General features: G+C 38.4%; 2 protein-coding genes and 1 long non-coding RNA gene across 4 annotated transcripts; 2 read left to right on the top strand and 1 right to left on the bottom strand.

Annotated features, from left to right (window-relative positions):
- Positions 1–3,056: 3,056 nt before the first annotated feature.
- On the bottom strand, positions 3,057–4,582 carry LOC148699080 (uncharacterized). The gene is made up of 3 exons (XR_015953582.1): positions 4,511–4,582; positions 3,939–4,001; positions 3,057–3,254 (listed from the first exon to the last, which is right to left on the bottom strand). It is a non-coding gene; the product is annotated as an uncharacterized LOC148699080 (long non-coding RNA).
- Positions 4,583–7,763: 3,181 nt separating this feature from the next.
- LOC137720667 (DHHC-type zinc finger family protein) lies at positions 7,764–11,000 on the top strand. 2 transcript variants are annotated; one of them, XM_068459758.2, is made up of 7 exons: positions 7,764–8,137; positions 9,068–9,148; positions 9,250–9,351; positions 9,449–9,520; positions 10,154–10,252; positions 10,340–10,435; positions 10,554–11,000. In XM_068459758.2, the coding sequence occupies exons 1-7, from the start codon at positions 7,865–7,867 to the stop codon at positions 10,647–10,649; spliced, it is 819 nt and encodes a 272-aa protein (XP_068315859.2). In that variant the 5' UTR covers positions 7,764–7,864; the 3' UTR covers positions 10,650–11,000. The 2 variants fall into 2 exon arrangements, with proteins under 2 accessions (XP_068315859.2, XP_068315860.2); XM_068459759.2 differs by lacking the exon at positions 9,250–9,351.
- Positions 11,001–14,257: 3,257 nt separating this feature from the next.
- On the top strand, positions 14,258–15,517 carry LOC137719746 (uncharacterized). Its single transcript, XM_068458776.2, has one exon. It carries the CDS (start codon positions 14,258–14,260, stop codon positions 15,515–15,517), a length of 1,260 nt encoding a protein of 419 aa, XP_068314877.2.
- Positions 15,518–20,305: the final 4,788 nt, after the last annotated feature.

The following is a 20,305-nucleotide window of genomic DNA, read 5'->3' as shown; positions in this document are numbered from 1 at the left end:
GATATACGTACATACACAATAATGCAATAAACAGTTACGAAAGCTAAAACACATCATGCCCTATATGAATACATTAGCTATAATTAGTTTACCATAGTAATATTTCTGTGCTTTTTTAACTTTTGCAGTGGAGATTTTTACTTGTACAATCCTGATTACCTTGAGCCGTTGCAGAACCTGATCAGTCGCTAGCTAGTTTATTGTAGTTTGTACTACGTACTGACCTAGCTAGACCTCATGAACCTTACAGCAAATGCAAATCAAGATTCAGAATACCCGAAACTGTGGTCTTCCATTTAACAAGCAACATAACATCAGTGGCAGATAGAGCTGGGGACTCCTCTTCAATTCTCCAAAATCTTGCAGGTTCTCCTTTGTACTAATTTACCCACACAAGAAAAACTTGCCTAGATCGGGCACTGCATAATACGATGAGAAATTTACGAGGAAACAAAATACTACATGCATCTAATTAAGGTAGCATTGCAAGAACATGTGAAACTAGGAAACTGAATAATTGATATCATAACTATTAACTTCCTTGGTTTTAAGATATCTGCAAAGTTGCAAACTAATACAAAGTCACATTAACTAGTATTCTAGTTTCATGAGGTCGGACCAGATTTAGGCCCAAGTTATAATTTTGTTTTGAATGAGGCCTGCATTAGCAGCTTTCCAAAGTGAAAAGAGCGGAGATTGAAAATTCTAGACATTTGTTCAAAAAAAAAAAAAAAAAAAAAAAAGGGAAATTCTTGACAAATCGACGGTGAATAAATCTTTCATGTAAGAGTAAAGTGTTACTTGTCTGCAACAAATATATAGTTGGATAATTAGCAACTAGCAAGTCCATGTTCTTTCCTTGGGATCTGCTACTAAAGTAGTCAATTGTCCAACAATAGCAATAGTCATAGGAACCCCTGTATGATGATGTTTAATCTTGATGGTCAATCTCTTTCATGTATGAGTAAAGCCTTACTTGTCTGCAACAAATTTTCAGAGTTAGGAACCATTTGGTTTTCAGAAACATTAAACATCATCATACAAGGGTTCCTATGACTATTGCTATTGTTGGACAATTGACTACTTTAGTGTTTAGCAGATCCCAAGGAAAGAACATGAACTTGCTACTGATCCAACTATTTGATGGAAAGCTCTCAAAAATCAACGTTTTAAGATCGTCTTATTATATGCAACCTATCATAGGAGGGACTTGCAAATACTAAAAATAAAATAATCAACGTTATGTAAACCACCAACTTACAAGACAGAAAGCAAATGATTACTCAATTTTACAACCAAGTTAGAGCTTGATAGCAAACAAGACCTACACATTAACATTCGGTGCACATAGAAATCTTGAGCGATCGAACAAATGCTCTATAAGCTTGGGACAACGTTGCAACACGACCAAAGAATGGCTTGATCGCTCAACTTCCGAAGGACACATCAGAAGAGGGTCAAACGTCACCCCAGTAGCGCAATATCACATCAGCACCATGAACTTTGATTCGCCTGAGCCAAAAAAGCTCCACCTCCTCAATGAAGAACTTGATTAGTGGGCTAAGTGACGACCACATTCACCTCCGCAACATCTTGAGAAGAAAGCAAAAATGGACACAAGGAGTAGGTCCATCCAATATCTAACGATGAAAACAACACCCACTACAGGCCCAGTTAGATCGATGAAGAATCTAGCCAGCATGCAAATCCCAAACAAATCTGAAATCGCCAAAATAAAGGCCCAAGAAGAATATTATGGGACAAAAACCATGCACAAGGCAAGGGAAGGGACGACTAACACATGATGTCTAGGGAGAAACGTTCTTCACATAAGTATTGGGGGGTGGTTGGTGAGGGGCGGGGCTCCGGGGGATCAAAAGGTTCCTTATATTTCCAAAGGGTGGGAACCATGAAAGAAACCCTTGGCCCCGAAAACTACAAATCTTGGTTTCGATGGCTTGTAGAAAGAGGAAGAAAGAGTAAGAGAGAAAAGAGATAGGTCTCCATCTTGCTGATTGATAGAGATTTTACCATACGCAAACGGGTTAAAAACTCTAATATATTACTTGCAAGAATGATAAGGTTGTTGTAGTATAAAATGGTTCTCGTAAGGTCGTTCTCCACAGGGATTATTAAATAATTCAAAACAAACCTAATTCCAATTAATTATTGTAAAGCAGAAAGTTGAGATAATTGATTTTATAATTTACTTAAATTAAAACGAATTTAATTAATAAAAATAAACAAATATGCAATATTAAAGATGAAGGGAAAAGAAAACTGTTTTGGATAAATCAAATTAAGAAAGCACTAGGGTTCCACCATCACCTAGCAATCCTATGTATTTTTACCAATTACTTATGATCTACACATGCCACTTTGAAGGTTAGGTTTTCCTAATTTATATTCTACTTGGAACCTCCAACATAGAACGTATATCTAACATGCAACCCGTGCGGACGTTCGGATCAAATCTGAACATGAAAGACTCATTATGCTTTATGAAAACCCTTTGAAAAACCATGCAACCCTTAAGACGTGATGTTCATCTTAAGTGAAATTACAATTATTAATCACAAGAAGCCAGTGTCAATTTCAGGGAACCTTCCGACTAAAACTGCATCAAATTACTTTTCTAAGGATCCTAATGGTGATCAGGCATTAAGACAATTAGATAATTTTAATCACGGTGATTAGTAATTCAAAGTGCACATGCAAACAATCATAAGCAATTGAATAAAAATTACATATTCATGCTAAGGCTCAAGGCTTCGCCCTAGCAAAAGGATTGAATAAAAATTACATATTCATGCTAAGGCTCAAGGCTTCGTCCTAGCAAAAGGAATTAGTTGCGAATATTTATAATTGAAATCATAAAAAATATTATTAAGAATAAAAGGAATGAAAACACCTTAAAGTAGAAAATCTCCAAGAACCCTAGCCAAGTTGACACGCCCCGACCCCGATATTCCCCGAATACAAAGATAGGCACGTGCTGGCCGACACCCGAAGGTGACGAAAGTCATTTATTGAGTGCAAATGCTGAAAACAAGGGATAAATAAGGCTTATAAATATAAAAGAATAATGAATATGCAAATAAGGACCGTGTTCAGAGAACACCTCTAATCTAGAACACTAAAGAAAATAATATAAAATTGAATGAAACCAAGGAGTGGGTCCTACACCGAGAGGACTCGAAGATGCCGATGCGGAAGTGCCTGGACGTCGGGATTGTATGCCTCAATTCTAAGTCCTGAAGGGGGCGCAAAAAAAATATGAGTAGACCAAGTTGATATATATATATAATAAAACAGTTATCAACGTACTAACCCCCAGGTTTTATGAAAACACAAATATAATGATAAACATAGGTTTTCCGAAACCTAGCATGTCGTGCAATATCTCAAATCATAATTCGCATAAATAATAAACACTAGTGAATGTCCGATATAACACTCCAGGCCCCATGCCGGCTCCCCATCTCTGAGCAGACAGTCAGAGGAAAATACACTTCAGGCCCTTTGCCGGCTCCCCGTCTCTGAGCAGATAGTCAGAGGAAAACACACTCCAGGCCCTATGCCAACACCAAACCGTCGCTCGGGACTGACCGGATCTATCCCTACGTCCTGTAGCGGAAAGGACCACTAGGTAAGTACAAAACCAATGAACATACATATATTGAAAATCAACTTCATAGTATAAAGTCATCCATCATCTATACTATAAAGAGGTGTTCTAAACATGTTCTAAATATCATATCGTCATCCATCAGATATTCTATAAGAACATGGGTTATAGGAAAAATAATAATAATTCAAACTAGCCTCAGTAACCATGTTATCTCGTAAAACATTCATAAAACATAATCATCAAATCATGTTTTTCATGTATGCATTTCTACTATCAAAACATGCATTTTTAGAAGGGGTCCACTCACAGTACTTCACCGTCGAAAAGCCACGCCATCTAGCGAAGAAGGAAACGCCACAGATAAACGCCCCTAAGCACATAAATGGTACATTTAGTCAAACTCTACTCAAACGAATGAATTTGGGAAAACGGACATCAGAAACGGGTTCAGGACGTCGAAATTAGCCTAGAAAGGGTCCCGCACGAAAACCCAAAAAGTAAACGGTCAAAGTCAAAAGTCAACGCTGACCGTTGACCCAGTCAACGGGTCAACGAGTCAGGGTCACGGGTTTGGGCTTTAGGGTTTTGGGGTTAGGGTAATTGGGTTAGGTTTTAGGTGGGTCGGGTTTGGGTTAGAAGGAAAATGGGTTTGGGGTTGAAACCTCACGGGCCAAAGGCCTAATTGAAAGGGTAATGGGTTTGGGCTTGGCAGGAAAGGCCCAAAGGCCTTGGGTTTGGGTGGTTCGCCGGATTCCAAGGAGGGAGAAGGCCGGTTTTCGGCCGGAGAATTCCCAAGCTCCGATGGAGCTCAAAACTCAACCAAAACATGTCATTCAATATACCAAATTGAAGCCCCGAAGGTAAGGAATCGAAATATACCCTTGGTTCCCGTCATCGTGGTCTGAGTTGGCCGGAAAACAGCCTGGAAGCCACGGGTGTCCGCCGGAAACTGGGTAAGATTCAAATGAGTGTAACTTCTTCAACACACAATGAAATTGGGTGAAACAAAAAGGAAAGTTGTAGTACTGAGCGAGACGAAGAGATTGATACCTTTCACGCCAGTTAACTCGCCGTAGTTTGGCCGTAAATTGCCTCGAAAGGGGCGGTGCTCGCCGGAAAACTGGGAAATGTCTCCGAGGTGGTTTCTTCGTGGTTTGACGTCCAAAACACAACCACGGAGTTAGAAAAGAGCTATAGGTGTGGGCATGGGTGTGTGTGTGTGTGTTCTTGTCGGAGGAAAGAGCACTGAGAGGGGGGATGGAGAAATCACAGAGGAGAAAGAGAAGAGAGAAGAGAGAAGAGAGAAGAGAGACTTTTCAGAAAAAAAAATAAAAGGAAAGGGAAAGGGAAGGAACCGGGTGAACAAAACAGGGGGTGGGCCCCTTGGGCTCATCAATTAAGACTCAAAAACAATTTTAAAAAGGAAGGTATTCCCCAAACTTAGTAAAAATGCAAAAATACCCATTTTCTTACGTAAATCCCGGGACGGGTTGTTACACAAGTTCTCTGTCTCCCCAAAGTTGCATAAAAGAAAGCTTCCCCCCAAACCTAGAACCGGCCAAAGCCTTTTAATATCTCTCTAAAACCAGCGCACAAACCCTAACAATCAAGTATTTTATTCTCACTAAGAAACTAAATAATAATAAAATAAAATAGAAAATAAAGTCCTAATTAAACTAGGAAAAGCTGCACAAAAACTGTTCAGCCACGTTTTAGCCTCAAATCGTCTCCAAATCTGGCCCAAGATAGCTTGTTTTAAAGATAAGAACGTTTTGAACACATCTCCAGAAGGCCACGAACCCATCCGAGGTCATCTTGGGCTCCAAAAACGCAAGTTAAGCCCAAAACGTTACTATTTCAGCATTTCGCATTGCTCCTTTATTTTATTGCCAGAAAATCATCGCTTGGTAGAAAAATTTGATATTTTGATACGATCAAGCCAAGTGACTCACGAACGTACTCCAATTGGAATTACTCCAAAATTCATCCATTTGGCCATATTTTGCTTCAGAAGAAGTCAAAAGTCCTATATTAGAAATACAGTTCAAAGTATCAAAATTCTTCCAAATTATTAATCAAAATATACTAAGAATAGGATAAAATATATAGGGTAAAGTACAAAAAACTAACTTAACTATTGGAATCATGACAGTTTCATACCTCATCTTTTAAAATTGACAATGTCATACCGCATCTTACGAATTTGTGACAATGTCATACCTCCGTCAAATTTTCTGTTAGTTTTTCTGTTAAATGCTGACGTGGCAAGAGATGTGGACCACTTTCTATTAAAAAATTAATAAAATATTATTAACAACTAAAAAAAATATTTAATATTTTTTAAATATTAAAATAATAAATAAAAGTAAAATTAAAAAAAAAAAGGTGAAGTACAAAAAACTACCTCAACTATTGGGGTCACGACAGTTTCATACCTCATCTTTTAAAATTGACAATGTCATACCGCATCTTACGAATTTGTGACAATGTCATACCTCCATCAATTTTTCTGTTAGTTTTTCTGTTAAGTGCTGACGTGACTTGATTCGAGACCTACTTTTTATTAAAAAATTATTAAAAACTAAAAAACAATTATTTAATATTTTTTAAATATTAAAATAATAATAAAAAGCAGAAGAAAAAAAAAACCCCTCATTTCGTCCCTCCCCTCCCCCCTCCTCCCTCTTCTCTCCTCTCCCCATCTTCATCTTCTTCCCCCACCTGCAAATCCCAACAAAAAAAAAAAAAAAAAAAATCCAATTTGTCTTCCCCCCACACCCACACTCAATTTCCCCACACCCACACCCACACCCACACCCACTCTTCTCCCTCCTGCAACCCAGAAAAAAAAAAAAAAAAACCCCAGATCCCGTCGGCGGGAAGATGGGTGAGCAGAGAAGGTGGAGGATGGATGCAGAAGAGGATGTGGAGAATGGATGAAAGTGGTGGATTTGGGGTTTGATGGGTTTTCAAATATTTTTTTTTCCTTCTTTTTTTCCTCTTCTTCTGCTTCTTCTTCTTCTTCTGCAGGGGAGTTGATGGTTTTTTTTTTTTTTTTTAAAAAAAAAAAAAAAAAAAAAAAATCCTTCCTCCTTTTCTTCCTCCTCTTCTTCTTCCTCCTTCTCCTTCTCCCTTTTTTTTTTTCCTCTTCTTCTTCCTCCTTCTCCTTCTCCTTCTCCCTTCTTTTTTTCCTCTTCTTCTTCCTCCTCCTCCTCCTCCTCCTTCTCCTTCTTGTTCTTCCGCAGGGGGTTGTTGGGTTTTCAAAATTTTTTTATTTTTTTTATTTTTTTGGGTTTGCAGGTGGGGGGAAGAAAATGAAGATGGGGAGAAGAGAGAGGAGGGGGAGGGGGAGGGGAGGGACGAACTGATGGTTTTTTTGTTTTTTCCTCTGCTTTTTATTATTATTTTAATATTTAAAAAATATTAAAAAATTGTTTTTTAGTTTTTAATAATTTTTTAATAGAAAGTATGTCCCAAATCAAGTCACGTCTGTACTTAACAGAAAAATTGACGGAGGTATGACATTGTCACAAATTCATAAGATACAGTATGACATTGTCAATTTCAAAAGATGAGGTATGAAATTGTGGTGACCTCAATAGTTGAGGTAGTTTTTTGTACTTTACCTAAATATATAATATAAAATATATTCATCACTGATCACTGTTGTAGGTTATACTCTACTCTTTGGAGGCTTAGATCTTTTATAACTTGTTAATTTTTTATTTTTAGTAATGTTATTTGACCGTTTTTATTGATTGTATTGTTGAGTATCTCTTTAATACAGGTGAGTTTCACATACCTATAAATAAATTTATTAAAGAGAGAGTCGATATATTATGGTACAAAATACTATTATTTTATATCTTTAACTGGATTGCACTTGTTTGTGAGAGGAGTGAATATGGTCTGTGCTTTTTTCGTTAATTAAAATGGATGAAAAATATAATGTGTTGTATCGCCCCCTAGACTACGTGAACGAAAATTGAGACAATTGACAACACAAGGACAAAAGTGAACTTCAACCAAACTAGAGGAGTTTGACCCAAAATTAAAAAAAAAAACAAACTAGAGGACCAAAAGTGATTTGGTCTTAAATTCTTGGGTACATTTAGAAACTAAAAAGTAAAAAGAAATAAGCAAGTAAAAGGCTCGGACCTTCCTCAGACACAGAATTCACGGGAAAAACAAGGGAAAACTTTCCTGTTGAATCCATCTCCCCCAAAACCCACGATGAAGTTCGAAAGGTTCCTGTCAATCCCAATCTTAATGGTGTTTTTGTTAATTGGTGTTGTGTGTTACATCACGGTTTTCATCTTCATCGACGATTGGGTTGGATTGAAGAGCTCCGCTGGTTCTCTGAACGCTCTGGTTTTCATTTTCTTGGCATCTTTCTGCCTCTTCTCCTTTTTTTGCTGTGTTCTCACCGACCCAGGTCATGTTCCTGCTTCCTACGTCCCTGATGTTGAAGATAGTGCGGTCTCCGATCAAGAATCTAAGAAAAGTGTGAGCTTTTTGGAGCGCTTTTTTGGTATTTTCTGTTTGGTTGGTGAGAAAATTGAGGGAAAGATGATGAATTGAAGTTTTGGTTTTAATGCTTTATGTTTGGATGTTGAGTAGAATGCAAGTTTTGAGTGGTGTGTTAATGGGTTGTTGAGAATGTATCTAATTAGTAATGTTATAGATTTGATGAATGATTCTGATGCTCGTTTCGACTAAGGGTTAGTTAGATTAACTGTTGTTTGTGAAATTTGGAACAATTTCGATGCTCATTTGAGTGGATTCATTGTATAGCAAGTCAAATAATAAGTTTTTGAATCTTGGCAAATGGCAATACAGATTAGTAGTTATTCTCACCCCATTGGCTCTTATATCTGTTTCTTGTGTGATTTATCGGGTTTAGGCCCTAAAACAGTGAGAATTGAGAAATTTTTATGAGTTACTCATTTGTTGTTTGCTGATAGCAGCATCAACAAATTAGTCAGCATACATGCTTAAAGCTTGGTTGTTTAGGGAGTATGCATAGAAAATACGAGAGTTGGACTGCTGAGTTGATTGCATTGCTTGTTGAAGGAGATCTTTCGAGCGTGAGTCAGTTCTTTTACCTGTTTCATCAAGGTGGATATTTGTTAGTATAGTAGAGATAGAGATGTCATATAATTAGGTTACCAGTGAGATGAAACTGAAAGTAAAGCTTATACAATTGCAACCATAGGAGTATGGACACAGGACATAGTGACACAAGATAAAAGCAAAGCGCTCTCTCTCTCTCTCTCTCTTTCTCTCTCTCTTCCCCCTGCAACCCACTTTCAATGAATTTCTGAAGAGTTCATGTCATCAAGTATGTTATTGCGGTGCATCTAGCCGCACATTAGTAATGCTGATTTCTTCTCTCTGTAGCTAATTTTGAAACTTTGGATCCTTGATCTCTGACAGGGGCACTGTGACAAGTGTTCTACATACAAGCCTCCCAGGGCTCATCATTGTCGGGTCTGCCGAAGGTGTGTTTTAAGAATGGTAGGTTGAATTACATTGTCATTTCCATGTTATATTATTCATGATTCTTTTGCACACATTTATTTTTCCGTTTATATTTTTCATGCCAAAATTGGGTGCAGGATCATCACTGCCTGTGGATCAATAACTGTGTTGGTTATTGGAACTACAAGGCATTTTTGATGCTTGTTTTATATGCAACACTAGGATGCTTGTACTCTACAGTTAAGTTTGTCTGGTTCTTCCTTTTACATGCTATGAACTTTATCATATAATAATAAGCCGCCTCAAATTCTGACTGAAGGTTTTCAACATGTTTAGGTGATCATTATAAAGTGTGCATCTCAAAAGGACTTAGAATTCAGTGGACGTGTTAGCCACAAGGTTTTTTATGTGAGTTAGTGCACTTTTGGTTTTTTCCTTTGGTGCTGAGGACGTTTATCTGTTTCTGATTTCTTGATTTGGAGTAAATTCCTACGTACTTAAGTTACATCAAGAACCTAGTTAAGCCTCTTCTGTGTTTATGCACACTTAATGAGTTAGATGCAGATATAGTGCTTTCTACTACAACGGATGTTTTATGGTTCAAATTTCAACTGCACAGAAATTTGGAGGACTAGTTGCTTAGTGTAATAGTCATATAAATGAGTCCGTTTTAGTAATTGATACCACGTACCGAAAAATAACTTGCATTAGACCAATAATATATTCTATCAGTTATGAAATGTTAAGGCAACGAACCATAAAGTTTTAAATCAACAGGAATTTTGAATTGAATTTGGAACTTAGGATAGATTACAAATAGTGCTACTGAGAAGGTTAATTAGCCGATCGATTTATTGTGGGAGAGTGTCCTTTACAACAGATTTTCATCTTTATAACAACTTGAGCTTAGTCAACTACTTAGAAAGTTAAAGATTTATTACTCTAATTTAGTTGAATTTTTAATGAAGTCTACTGCAGTTCAAAGTGATTTGAACTTAAAAGCCTTTGTTGCATCACCAATCATCTTCACTGGTTATTCAGGTTGTGTCTGGAATAGTGATGGCTTCCTTGAGCTTAATGCTTGGAACTCTTTTAGGTTGGCATTTCTACCTCATCACCCATAATATGACAACTATAGAGGTAACTGTGACATTTCGTAATTGGAACTGGAGCTATTTTTTCCTTCTCTGAATAATTGACACAGAGCTAACATGGATCTCTTACCAGTATTATGCAGGAATAAGGGCAGCATGGTTGGCTAAGAAATCTGGGCAGAGTTACAGACATCCGTACAATCTTAGTATCTACACAAACATCACTTCGGTCTTTATCTATCCCACTCTTTCTGTGCCACCTCTATGTGTGTATTTTGTATCTTCGTATATGTGTTATTAAAATCTGTGAGAAAGTTAACATTGCAAGTCATTTTTCTTTTGATCAGGTCTTGGGTCCAAATGTGCTGAAATGGTTATGTCCTACATCAGTAGGGCATCTAAAAGATGGACTTATCTTCCCTACTCCGCGTGATAGTTCATGAGTTTTCTGCCGCTGCCCAAATTCAGATTCAGTGGCCCAAATTCATGCATGTACAGCAGAACACAAAGAACGTGAAGCATGTTCGCTGTAGTCATCTCTTAATATAAAAACAAACTAGGAAAAGGGCAACCCAATGGAAGAAGCAACTGGATAGGTTATGAGCTTCATTAGATGCATAAGAAGGTACCAAGACTTTCATAAAAGGATAGAGATCGGCACTGTAGATTGGATATTTTATTCAAATACAAACTGGGGAATACTACCAGAATAGAAACAAAGTTAGTAATTTCACGTCTAAAGACCATTTTTGTATATATTCTTTATGGGATGTGGTTTTTACATACCATTTTTAGCTTCTTGCACACCTTTTTTTATTTCTAGCTATCAGATGGATTAAATCAAAAGGAAACAACAAACATGGCTGAACAATGGTATATGAGACGTAAAAAAGACCGTGAGTGTTGCGTGTTTATCATTTCTTTTCTTTTTTTCAAATAGCTTGGGTTGTGCCATTTTTTGTTTAAATGATCAATAATATATAATGCGTGATGCCATGCTCAGTGTTTGGCTCAATTTATATCTATCAATTTGAAAATGAGATGTCACAATGTCACCACGATTAGTTATGTAACGAGGGACATGAGATGGTTCCAATGGTTAATATTTACAAATAATATCAAACATTACCAAGTTCTGGAAAAATGATTAAATTAACGTGAGTTGTTGGAGATCGAGAAAGAGGACAGAATTAATTGCGGTGCTCAGGTCAAACTGCAACAACAAATACTTTTTAAAGAACAAAACAAAACAACATAGGATTTCGACTGTAGATGTGAATCTGAAGCAAATCATGGAAGTTCCATGGTACATTATTTTCATAGGAGAGAAGGCTGCCGGGACCGACGCAGAAAATTTGAAGTGGATAAAGCAATTTTTTATTATACAAGTGAAAGGACATAGGTGATAGAGGAATCGAATTTGGGGCTTCTTTTAATAAACAATATTAAAAAATTTAGGATTTCAAATGCGGAAATAAGTGTTCTTAACCACTTGCAAGCCCCATACTACTAGTCATGATATCGTGACATCTCATTTTCAAATTGATAGATATAAATTAAGGCTTCGGTTATCACAAATTAAATGTTATTGGGGAAATTATGATTCCATTTCATAATGAAAATATTATTACAATTGTGTATATCTACAAGATATTGATTGTAACATCTCATATCGACCAACGGAGAGGAGGTGATGTGCCTTATATGTATATGCCCACCTCCATATAGCACGAGGCCTTTTGGGAGCTCACTGGCTTCGGGTTCCATCAGAACTCCAAAGTTAAGCGAGTTTGGGTGAGAGCATTCTTAGGATGGGTGACCAACTGGGAAGTTCTCGTGCGAGTTTCCAAAAACAAAACCGTGAGGGCGTGGCCAGAGCCCAAAGCGGACAATATCGTATTACGGCAGAACCGAAACTGGGATGTGACATTGATACTTTTGTAATGACAACCCATTCAACTAACCAAAACTAACAAAACTAAAATAACAACCTCTTAACAAGTTAACAAACACCAAGCCTTTTTCTTTACAATATTGCCTTTAATATTCCGCCTCAAACTAAACTGAGGTAACCGAGGTGAGATTTTGTCTCTGAAAAGAAGAAATCTTGACTTGACCAATAACTTAGTGCATATATCAGCAATTTAGTTAGTGCATATATCATCAATTTAGTCTTATGTGTAGGCAAAATGAACAGACACTTCTTGGATAGAACTTTCTCTCTAATGTAGTGGTAATCGATTTTTCCACATGTTTGTTCTGGCATGGTAGATTGGATTTTTGGCCAAGGATATGGCAAAGATGTTGTCATACCACATCTTTGGAGGACAAGGAAGAATTAACCCAACATCAACCAATAACTTGCAAATCCAAGTAATTTACGCTGCAGTGTTGGCAAGTGATTTGTACTTAGCCTCAGTGGAAGATCTTGCCACTGTTGGTTGTTTCTTGATACTTCAGCTAATGATAGAGTTTCTCAGAAAAATACAAAAGCCATAAGAAGATCTTCTGTCTATATGGCAGCTTGCCCAATCTGCATCTGAGAATGCATTGATACTAAGTGATTTTGAACATTTTGGAAACCAAACACCAAGGTTAATATTACCTTTGAGATACCTAAGGATTCTCTTGACTGTTTGAAGATGTGATTCTCTTGGACTTTGCATGAATTGACACACAAGATTAACTGCAAATGATAAGTTTGGTTTGGACCAAGTTGGCTCTAATACCATATTGGGAAATTATGATTCATTTCATAATGAAAATAATATTACACTTGTATATATATATAAGATATTAATACCCTTGTAATGACAACTCATCTAACTAACCAAAACTAACAAACCTAAAATAACAAACTCTTAACAAGTTCTTAACAAACTCTTAACAAGTTCTTAACAAACACTAAGTCATGTCCTTTACAATATTACACTTAGTAAATACTATTTGTTACGAGATAATTAAGAACTATATTATGTTGAATGCTGCACAACTAGAGGCAAATAGTGGATAGAGCATCCTTTTCTTTTTGGTGGCAGATTCTCTGTCCTCCCACTTCCCGTGCCCTCCTATTTGTGTGGTCACAGTTAAGCCACGTCAACATTTTATATTACTATTCCTTTTTGTTTTATTATCTCTATGAAAAAAATATATATAATGTTGACGTGGTTTAACCGTGACCACACAAAACAGAAGGGCACGAAAAATGGGAGGGCAGAAAATCTGCCTCCTTTCTTCTTTTTATCCACCACTAGCTCCTAGTTGTTCAGTATTCAACTATATTATGTAATCCGTGTTGCCATGGCTTAATTTATATTTATTATTATTATTTTATTTATTTATTGTTGAATAAGATGCTTTATGGAACTTCATAAAACAAAAAAAAAAAGGCCTCACAAACATTAGCACTGCTAACTATAAAATACAAAGGCTTCCAAGAAAGAAAATATCAAGCTAGATTATGTGCACTAATGATATGGGCCTCGGTAAAAAATCTTCCGGGTAAAAACCAATTGAGACAAAACTTCGGACAAAGACAAATAGAGTAGTACCTCACGTGTTTGAAGTACAATGCATCACCTCCATTATTGCAACACCCATCGTACAAAGCACCACCATTATTTTCGTACGACATCTTCCATCTTTTCTCCCAATATAATGTTTGAAAATGAGATGCCGTGATATCATGACGATTAATAATGTGGACATGAGATGGTTGATGAAACATAGCCAAGTTTTCTGGAGAAGTGCTTAAGTTAACGCGAGTTGTGGGACATCGGGATCGACTTCAGAACCTCGCAAGGAGAGAATTAGAATGTCAACATTGCCCAGGTTTGTGGTGCTCAAGTCGAACTACAATGACAAATATTTGCGATTCAATATTGATGCAGATGAGAAGCTGAAGCGAGTCATGCCAGCTGCAAGGTATATCAATTTCACAGGAGAGTAAGCATGGAGCGAATACACAAAATTTGAAGTGGAGAAGGCAAAGAGTAATGGGAATGAAGGACTAGTGCACATTAGATGCTGCTGCAACAACAAATACTGGGTGATGCCTGCTTGTGGTTATACTCAGATTGTTGCTGGTGCTGATGAACCAGACGAAGACAAATCCAGGTTCTCGTGTACCTCGTTTGATCCTATCTACGCATATGACGATAGCCTCCCGGTTCATGATGCCAGAAGTACTAATTATATAGGACTCCGATTCCGCCATGTCCACAGTGGAAAGTACGTAGCATTGGTGCAAAACAATCCGAATGACAAATACTGGGGTTTCATATACACGTATGGGGAATCACCTAGCCAGAAGTTTATGGATGTGTTCATGGTCATCGACTGGGAATCATCGGTGCCAGTCAAGTTACTTCCCAAGCATGTGGCGTTCAAAGGCCGTAATGGCAACTACCTCCGTGCCCGCTTGATCGACCAACAACCACATCTGCTGCAGTTCGAATCCAATGACATTGAAGATCCATCTGTGGGAAACGAGGTCTTCACCAACGCTGATGGAACTGTCCGCATGAAGTCCAATTCCTCGGGGAAATTCTGGAGACTTTCCAAGGACGACTGGATATGTGCCGACTCAGATGACTCCACCGACAATGATTCCAACACCTTGTTTTGGCCGATCAAAGTAGGTGACAATGTCATTGCTCTCCGCAGCATGCGCAACAATAATTTCTGCAAGAGATTTACCATCAGCACAATTACTAGCAGTCTCAATGCAAATGCCCCCACTATTGACAAAGAGGCGTACCTTGAGGTGGAAGAGGTTCTCCCCTTATGGAGGGATATCAGTGGTATTTCTCTTCGCCTCTATCGTGCAAGGATCTACAACCAACACATTGTTGAAATGGCCGTGGGAGAGGTCGTTAACCGTACCAAAGAATCTTACCCTGTAGAGGTGAAGCTTTCGTATACACAAACAACAAGAAGTAATTGGAAGTACTCTAGCGTCTCGTCGATTTTGAAGTTGCCTGGTGTCAAAAGCAGTACCAATACCGCAATTCCAATAATTGCAGACGATAACAAGGTGAAGATTGGATTTACTGGAACAGCTCAATTTGGAGTAACTGAGACAGTCACAAGTAGTCAAAAGGAGGTTGTGTATAAAGTTGTTCTGCAAGCAATGACTAGGGTTAAGGTGAAGTATGTAGCAGCCGAGGCTTCATTTGATGTTCCCTTCTCCTACACCCAGCGCGATACTCTTATGATCGGGGAAACAATTACTAGCAACATAGACGATGGTGTTTATACTGGTGTCAATACCTTCGATTTCAAGTTCGACAACACAGAAGAAAAGCTTTGATATTCCATTAGTACTACTGTACCAGAAATTTATGTGTGTATCTTCGTTTATGTTTTATGTGATTGTCATTTTGCAGTAGTCTGTTAATTTCCAAAAAAATCGACGAAAAAGAAATAAATCAAGAACATAAACTTTTGCATGCGATTTTGTTTTACTTTAATTGCTTGGTTTTTTTTTTTTTTTCCAGTGCTGATAATATTGAATCAGTATTGTCTTTGAGTTTGGAACAGTCTTTGGATTTATTTCCTCTCTAACAGTGTCTTTTCATCCAACTTGTGATGATATATGTTATTAAAAATCAAATCCTTCATGAGCGTGTGTTCCACTTTCTCTCACTCAAAATGATCTTTATTTATAAAGATTTTGACAAATGAAATACTAGAAAACTGAAGTTCATCACAAAGTAGTTCATTCTCAAACCTGGGATGGTGGATAATGAGATAAATGTTTTAGTTGCCGGGAATACGGCTTACCGGTACATTCAGTGTCGTAATACAAGCAATTGCAATTTTTTTTAAAGTATCTAATGACTTAGATTATAATACTTTATGTACTGGGCTGTGTTCTCAGTACATTGAAAATTCTCTCCTATACTGACGTCTCGGTTGTATTAACAGTTTATTATTAAGCCTTTAGTTTTCTAGCATTATCATGCATCGAGAAGAAAAGCCAATCAGTGAAGTTTCTTGTGACTCTGGTGATTGATTTTATGATTAAGTTAAGGAGACAACTATAGTGCCAATAAAGAAGACTTCTAGCATTACCATGCATCGAGAAAAAAAAAGCCAATCAGTGAAGTTTTTTGTGATTGTGATTGATTTTATGATTAAGTTAAGGAGACAACTATAGTGCCAATAAAGAAGACTTCTAGCATTATCATGCATCGAGAAGAAAAGCCGATCAGTGAAGTTTCATGTGACTTTGGTGATTGATTTTATGATTAAGGAGACAACTATAGTGCCAATAAAGAAGACGATCACTATTACAAAAAAGGTCACACCCCGGACCGTCTTCGCAGTAGCACGATATTGTCCATTTTGGATTTACCATTTCCTTACGGTTTTGTTTCTGGGAACTCATGAGCAACTTCCCAATGGGTCACCCATCTTCGGATTGCTCTCGCCCGAACTTGCTTAACTTCGGAGTTCCGATGAAATCTGAAGTCAGTGAGTTCCCAAAAGGCCTCGTGTTATAGGAGGTGGGCATGCACCTATAAGGAACATCAACCCCTCTCTGTTGGTCGATGTGGGATGTCACAATCATCCTGGGATTGCTCTCGCCCGAACTCACTTAACTTCAGAGTTCCGATGGAACTCGAAGCCAGTGAGCTCCCAAAAGGTCTCATGTTATAGAAGGTAGACATGTACATATAAGGCGCATTACCCCATCTCTATTGGTCGATGTAGGATGTTACAATCCACCCCCTTAGGAGCCCAAAGCAGATAATATAGTGCTACGGCGGAGTCAAGACTGAGATGTGACATAACGGTATTAGAGCCACTTTGTCGTTCGGTGCGAGTGTGCCGATGAGGATGTCAGACCCTTAAGGGGGGTGAATTGTGACATCCCACATCGACCAACGGAGAGGGGGTGATGTGCCTTATATGTACATGCCCACCTCCTATAGCATGAGGCCTTTTGGGAACTCACTGGCTTTGGATTCCATCAAAACTCCGAAGTTAAGCGAGTTCGGGCAAGAGCAATGCTAGGATGGGTGACCCATCGGGAAGTTGCTCATGAGTTCCCAGAAACAAAACCGTGAGGGAATGGTAAGCCCAAAGTGAACAATATCGTGCTACGACGAGCCGATTTGGGATGTGACAAAAAATACTTTGCGCGACGAAATAAGATTTTTTGCTCAAAGTAAGATTTCATCAGTCAAAACCTTGCGTTACCAAAATTTTGTCACACTTGGTTCGTCGCGCAAAGCTCGTGAAGATAGGATGTGCGCGACGAAAATTAATCTTCTTTGCGCGACAAAGATTGTTTTAATTTAATTTAATTGTATGGCTTTATCCATAATATATGAAAAATAGTGATCAAATTAAAATTGACATATTCAAAATAAAATTACAAGATTTTTTTAATTTACTTTAATTTAAATTGACATATTCAAAATAAAATTACATATGAAAAATAGTGATCAAATTATCCATAATATATATTTTATTAAAAATGTACATATAAATTAACAAATTACAATAATAAAATCCTAATACAAGTCTATTGTGGTGGTGGTGGCGGGGGATGTGGTCCGATAGCATCATAATCCTCAACTCCTCAACTTTTACTGTCAAAGTCCCGACGATTCCCTACAAAAAAAAAAAAAAAATGGGTCAAATAACCAAATAAGAACAACTTAAAATAATACCAAATTAAAAATGGGCATAACCTCCCCTAAAATTGGCATACCCCAAACTCCACCCCTCACCCTATACCAGACCCCAAACCCCACCTAAACCCAAAATTAAAAGTAGTCTATGTTCCAAACAAACACTGGACTATAATAAGTGTTAGTCCAATCTAGTCTAGTGAGACTTAAAGAAGCCAAACAAATGGGCCCTAAATGTCTAGGCTGGAACTGCCGGATCTTGGCCTTTTTGTTATGGCTAGAGATGAACTGTTGTTGGTAGGCTGCGATGCGAGTGATGACATTCTCATGTTTCTCCTCTGCCATGTCTAAGTTTGTGGCATCTCCTTTCTATTATGTTCGATGCTTGGCAATAGAGAACTAATGCTTGGCAGTAGAGTTTTGATACTTGGCACGATGACATTGGAAGGAATGATTGCTTCTGAACTAAATGCCAAAGAGGAAAAATTATCACCAGTTGATCGTCGTTTAGTTGTGTGATACTCCTATAGACATCCGAGAAGTTCGTCTGGCCATTTTCCCTTCTTGTCGGATAGGGATTTCTTGAGGCATTCAAGAATAGTCTTGTTGGATACTTCGGGCTGCCCATTGCCTTGGAGATACCTCGGCGTGGACATGTGCTACTTGATGCCATATTTCTAGAAGAACTTCAGCCAAATCTTTGCCTACGAATTGCAGGCCGTTATCTGTGACGATGGATTGAGGGATGCCAAATCGAAAAATGATGTTCCTCCATATGAAGCGCTCTATGTCTATCTGAGTTGTGGTTGTCATGGGTTCTACTTCCACCTTTTTGGTGAAGTAGTTAGTTGCCACGTTCACCATGCCTCTACCCCCAATAGCGGGCGACATTGGCCCTACCACGTTGATTGCCCATTGCATTAATGGCCAAAGACTTGTCTGCGAGTGTAGTTCATTGATAGGTAGTGCTGGTACCGATTTGTAGCGTTGACAACGGTCGCACTTTTATACTAACTCCTTAGCGTCTTGATGTATAGTAGGCCCGTAGTAGCCAGCGTTAAGAACATTATGTGCTAAGGATCGGCCTTCGGAGTGATTTCCACAAACACCTTTGTGGATTGAACTTAGAACCTTTAGGTTGTCAAAAGGCACTAGGCAACGGAGATGTGGTCCAATGTAGGATCTTCGGACGAAAATGTCGTTCCACATGTAGTAGCATGCTGCCTTTGTTTGGAGCTTTCTAGACTCCAATCTTTTCATGGGGATTGAACCATTGACCAAGCAGCCTATAATAAAATCTTGCCAGTTTGGAGTCGTACTAACATGTGACACATCGGCTATTGGCTCTGACTCTATGCTTGACTTGTTTAGATACATCATCGGAATAAAGCGTTTGAGTTGGTGGTTGAAGGCGGAGCATAGGTCGGTTAGCACGTCTATGTGGACGTTGTCTACCTGCGAAACTTGAGTTAGGATATAAGTTTGAAATGCCTCAAGTTGTTTTTGTATCTTCACTAGGTTTTAAGTCATCTTCAGATGTTTTACCGTGTACTCCCTAGTAGTTTAGCTTGTGATTAGCTGGGAATCAGAATGAATTGCAAGCTTTTTCACTTCCAAGTCTTTTGTCATTCAGATACCTTCTAATAAGGCTTCGTACTCTGCTTCGTTGTTAGATGCTTTAAAGCCTAGAGTGATTGCCTGTTCGAGTATTGAACCGTCTGCGGTGACAAAGACCAAGCCTGCTCCCAGGCCCTTATAGTTGAATGCACCGTCGATGTGTAAATGCCAGAAGTCTCCATCAAGTGAAGTAGGCTTGGCTAACGCGTGTTTGGTTGTCTCTGAGACGTCGTTAGGTCGTTCTATTGCGTCGCCTAGGCTAGGCGTGAAGGCACGGTAGGGAGCCATGGAGCTTGGGCCATGTTACATGCAGCAGAAGATGCTCAACTACCAGTATTGGGCCACTCTAGAGCTGAATTATGAAACAAGGGTCAGCTGGGGCCGTATGACGCGTAGCAGGAGATGGTGCTCAACTACTAGTACATGTTGCTCCTATGTAGAATCTTCTGGGGCAACGAGGATGAAACTTGTTTTTGAGTGTGTCCTTCTAGTGTTCGTTTGCTCTTGGCGCACCTTTTGGGCTGAGTTGTTACGTTCATCAGAAAACTTTGCATCCGTTTGTGTTTGCGTCTTTATCATCGCGTGTCTGGATTGGGTGGAATAGCGTGTCATGAGGATGACTGCGTGCGTCTGAAAGTATAATTTGAGCTTTCAGGTAGCAACAATTGTTGCCAAAGTTAGCTTTTGAATTTCTAGTAGATGGTTTTCGCATCGATGAGAGTTTTTGAATTGTGGAATACAGGTAGTCGAACCCCTAGCTTTTCTCGTATGAAGGTAGAGCTTGTTGCTGCTTCAGATACGGCTGCTTATTTGGTCAGACCTTGAATCTCCTTCAAAGT

The sequence above is a fragment of the Pyrus communis genome, chromosome 1 (genome assembly GCF_041283825.1).
Source record: "Pyrus communis isolate YQ-2024b chromosome 1, ASM4128382v1, whole genome shotgun sequence".
Lineage (NCBI taxonomy): Eukaryota > Viridiplantae > Streptophyta > Magnoliopsida > Rosales > Rosaceae > Pyrus > Pyrus communis.
This window is presented reverse-complemented; position numbering and strand designations above follow the sequence as displayed.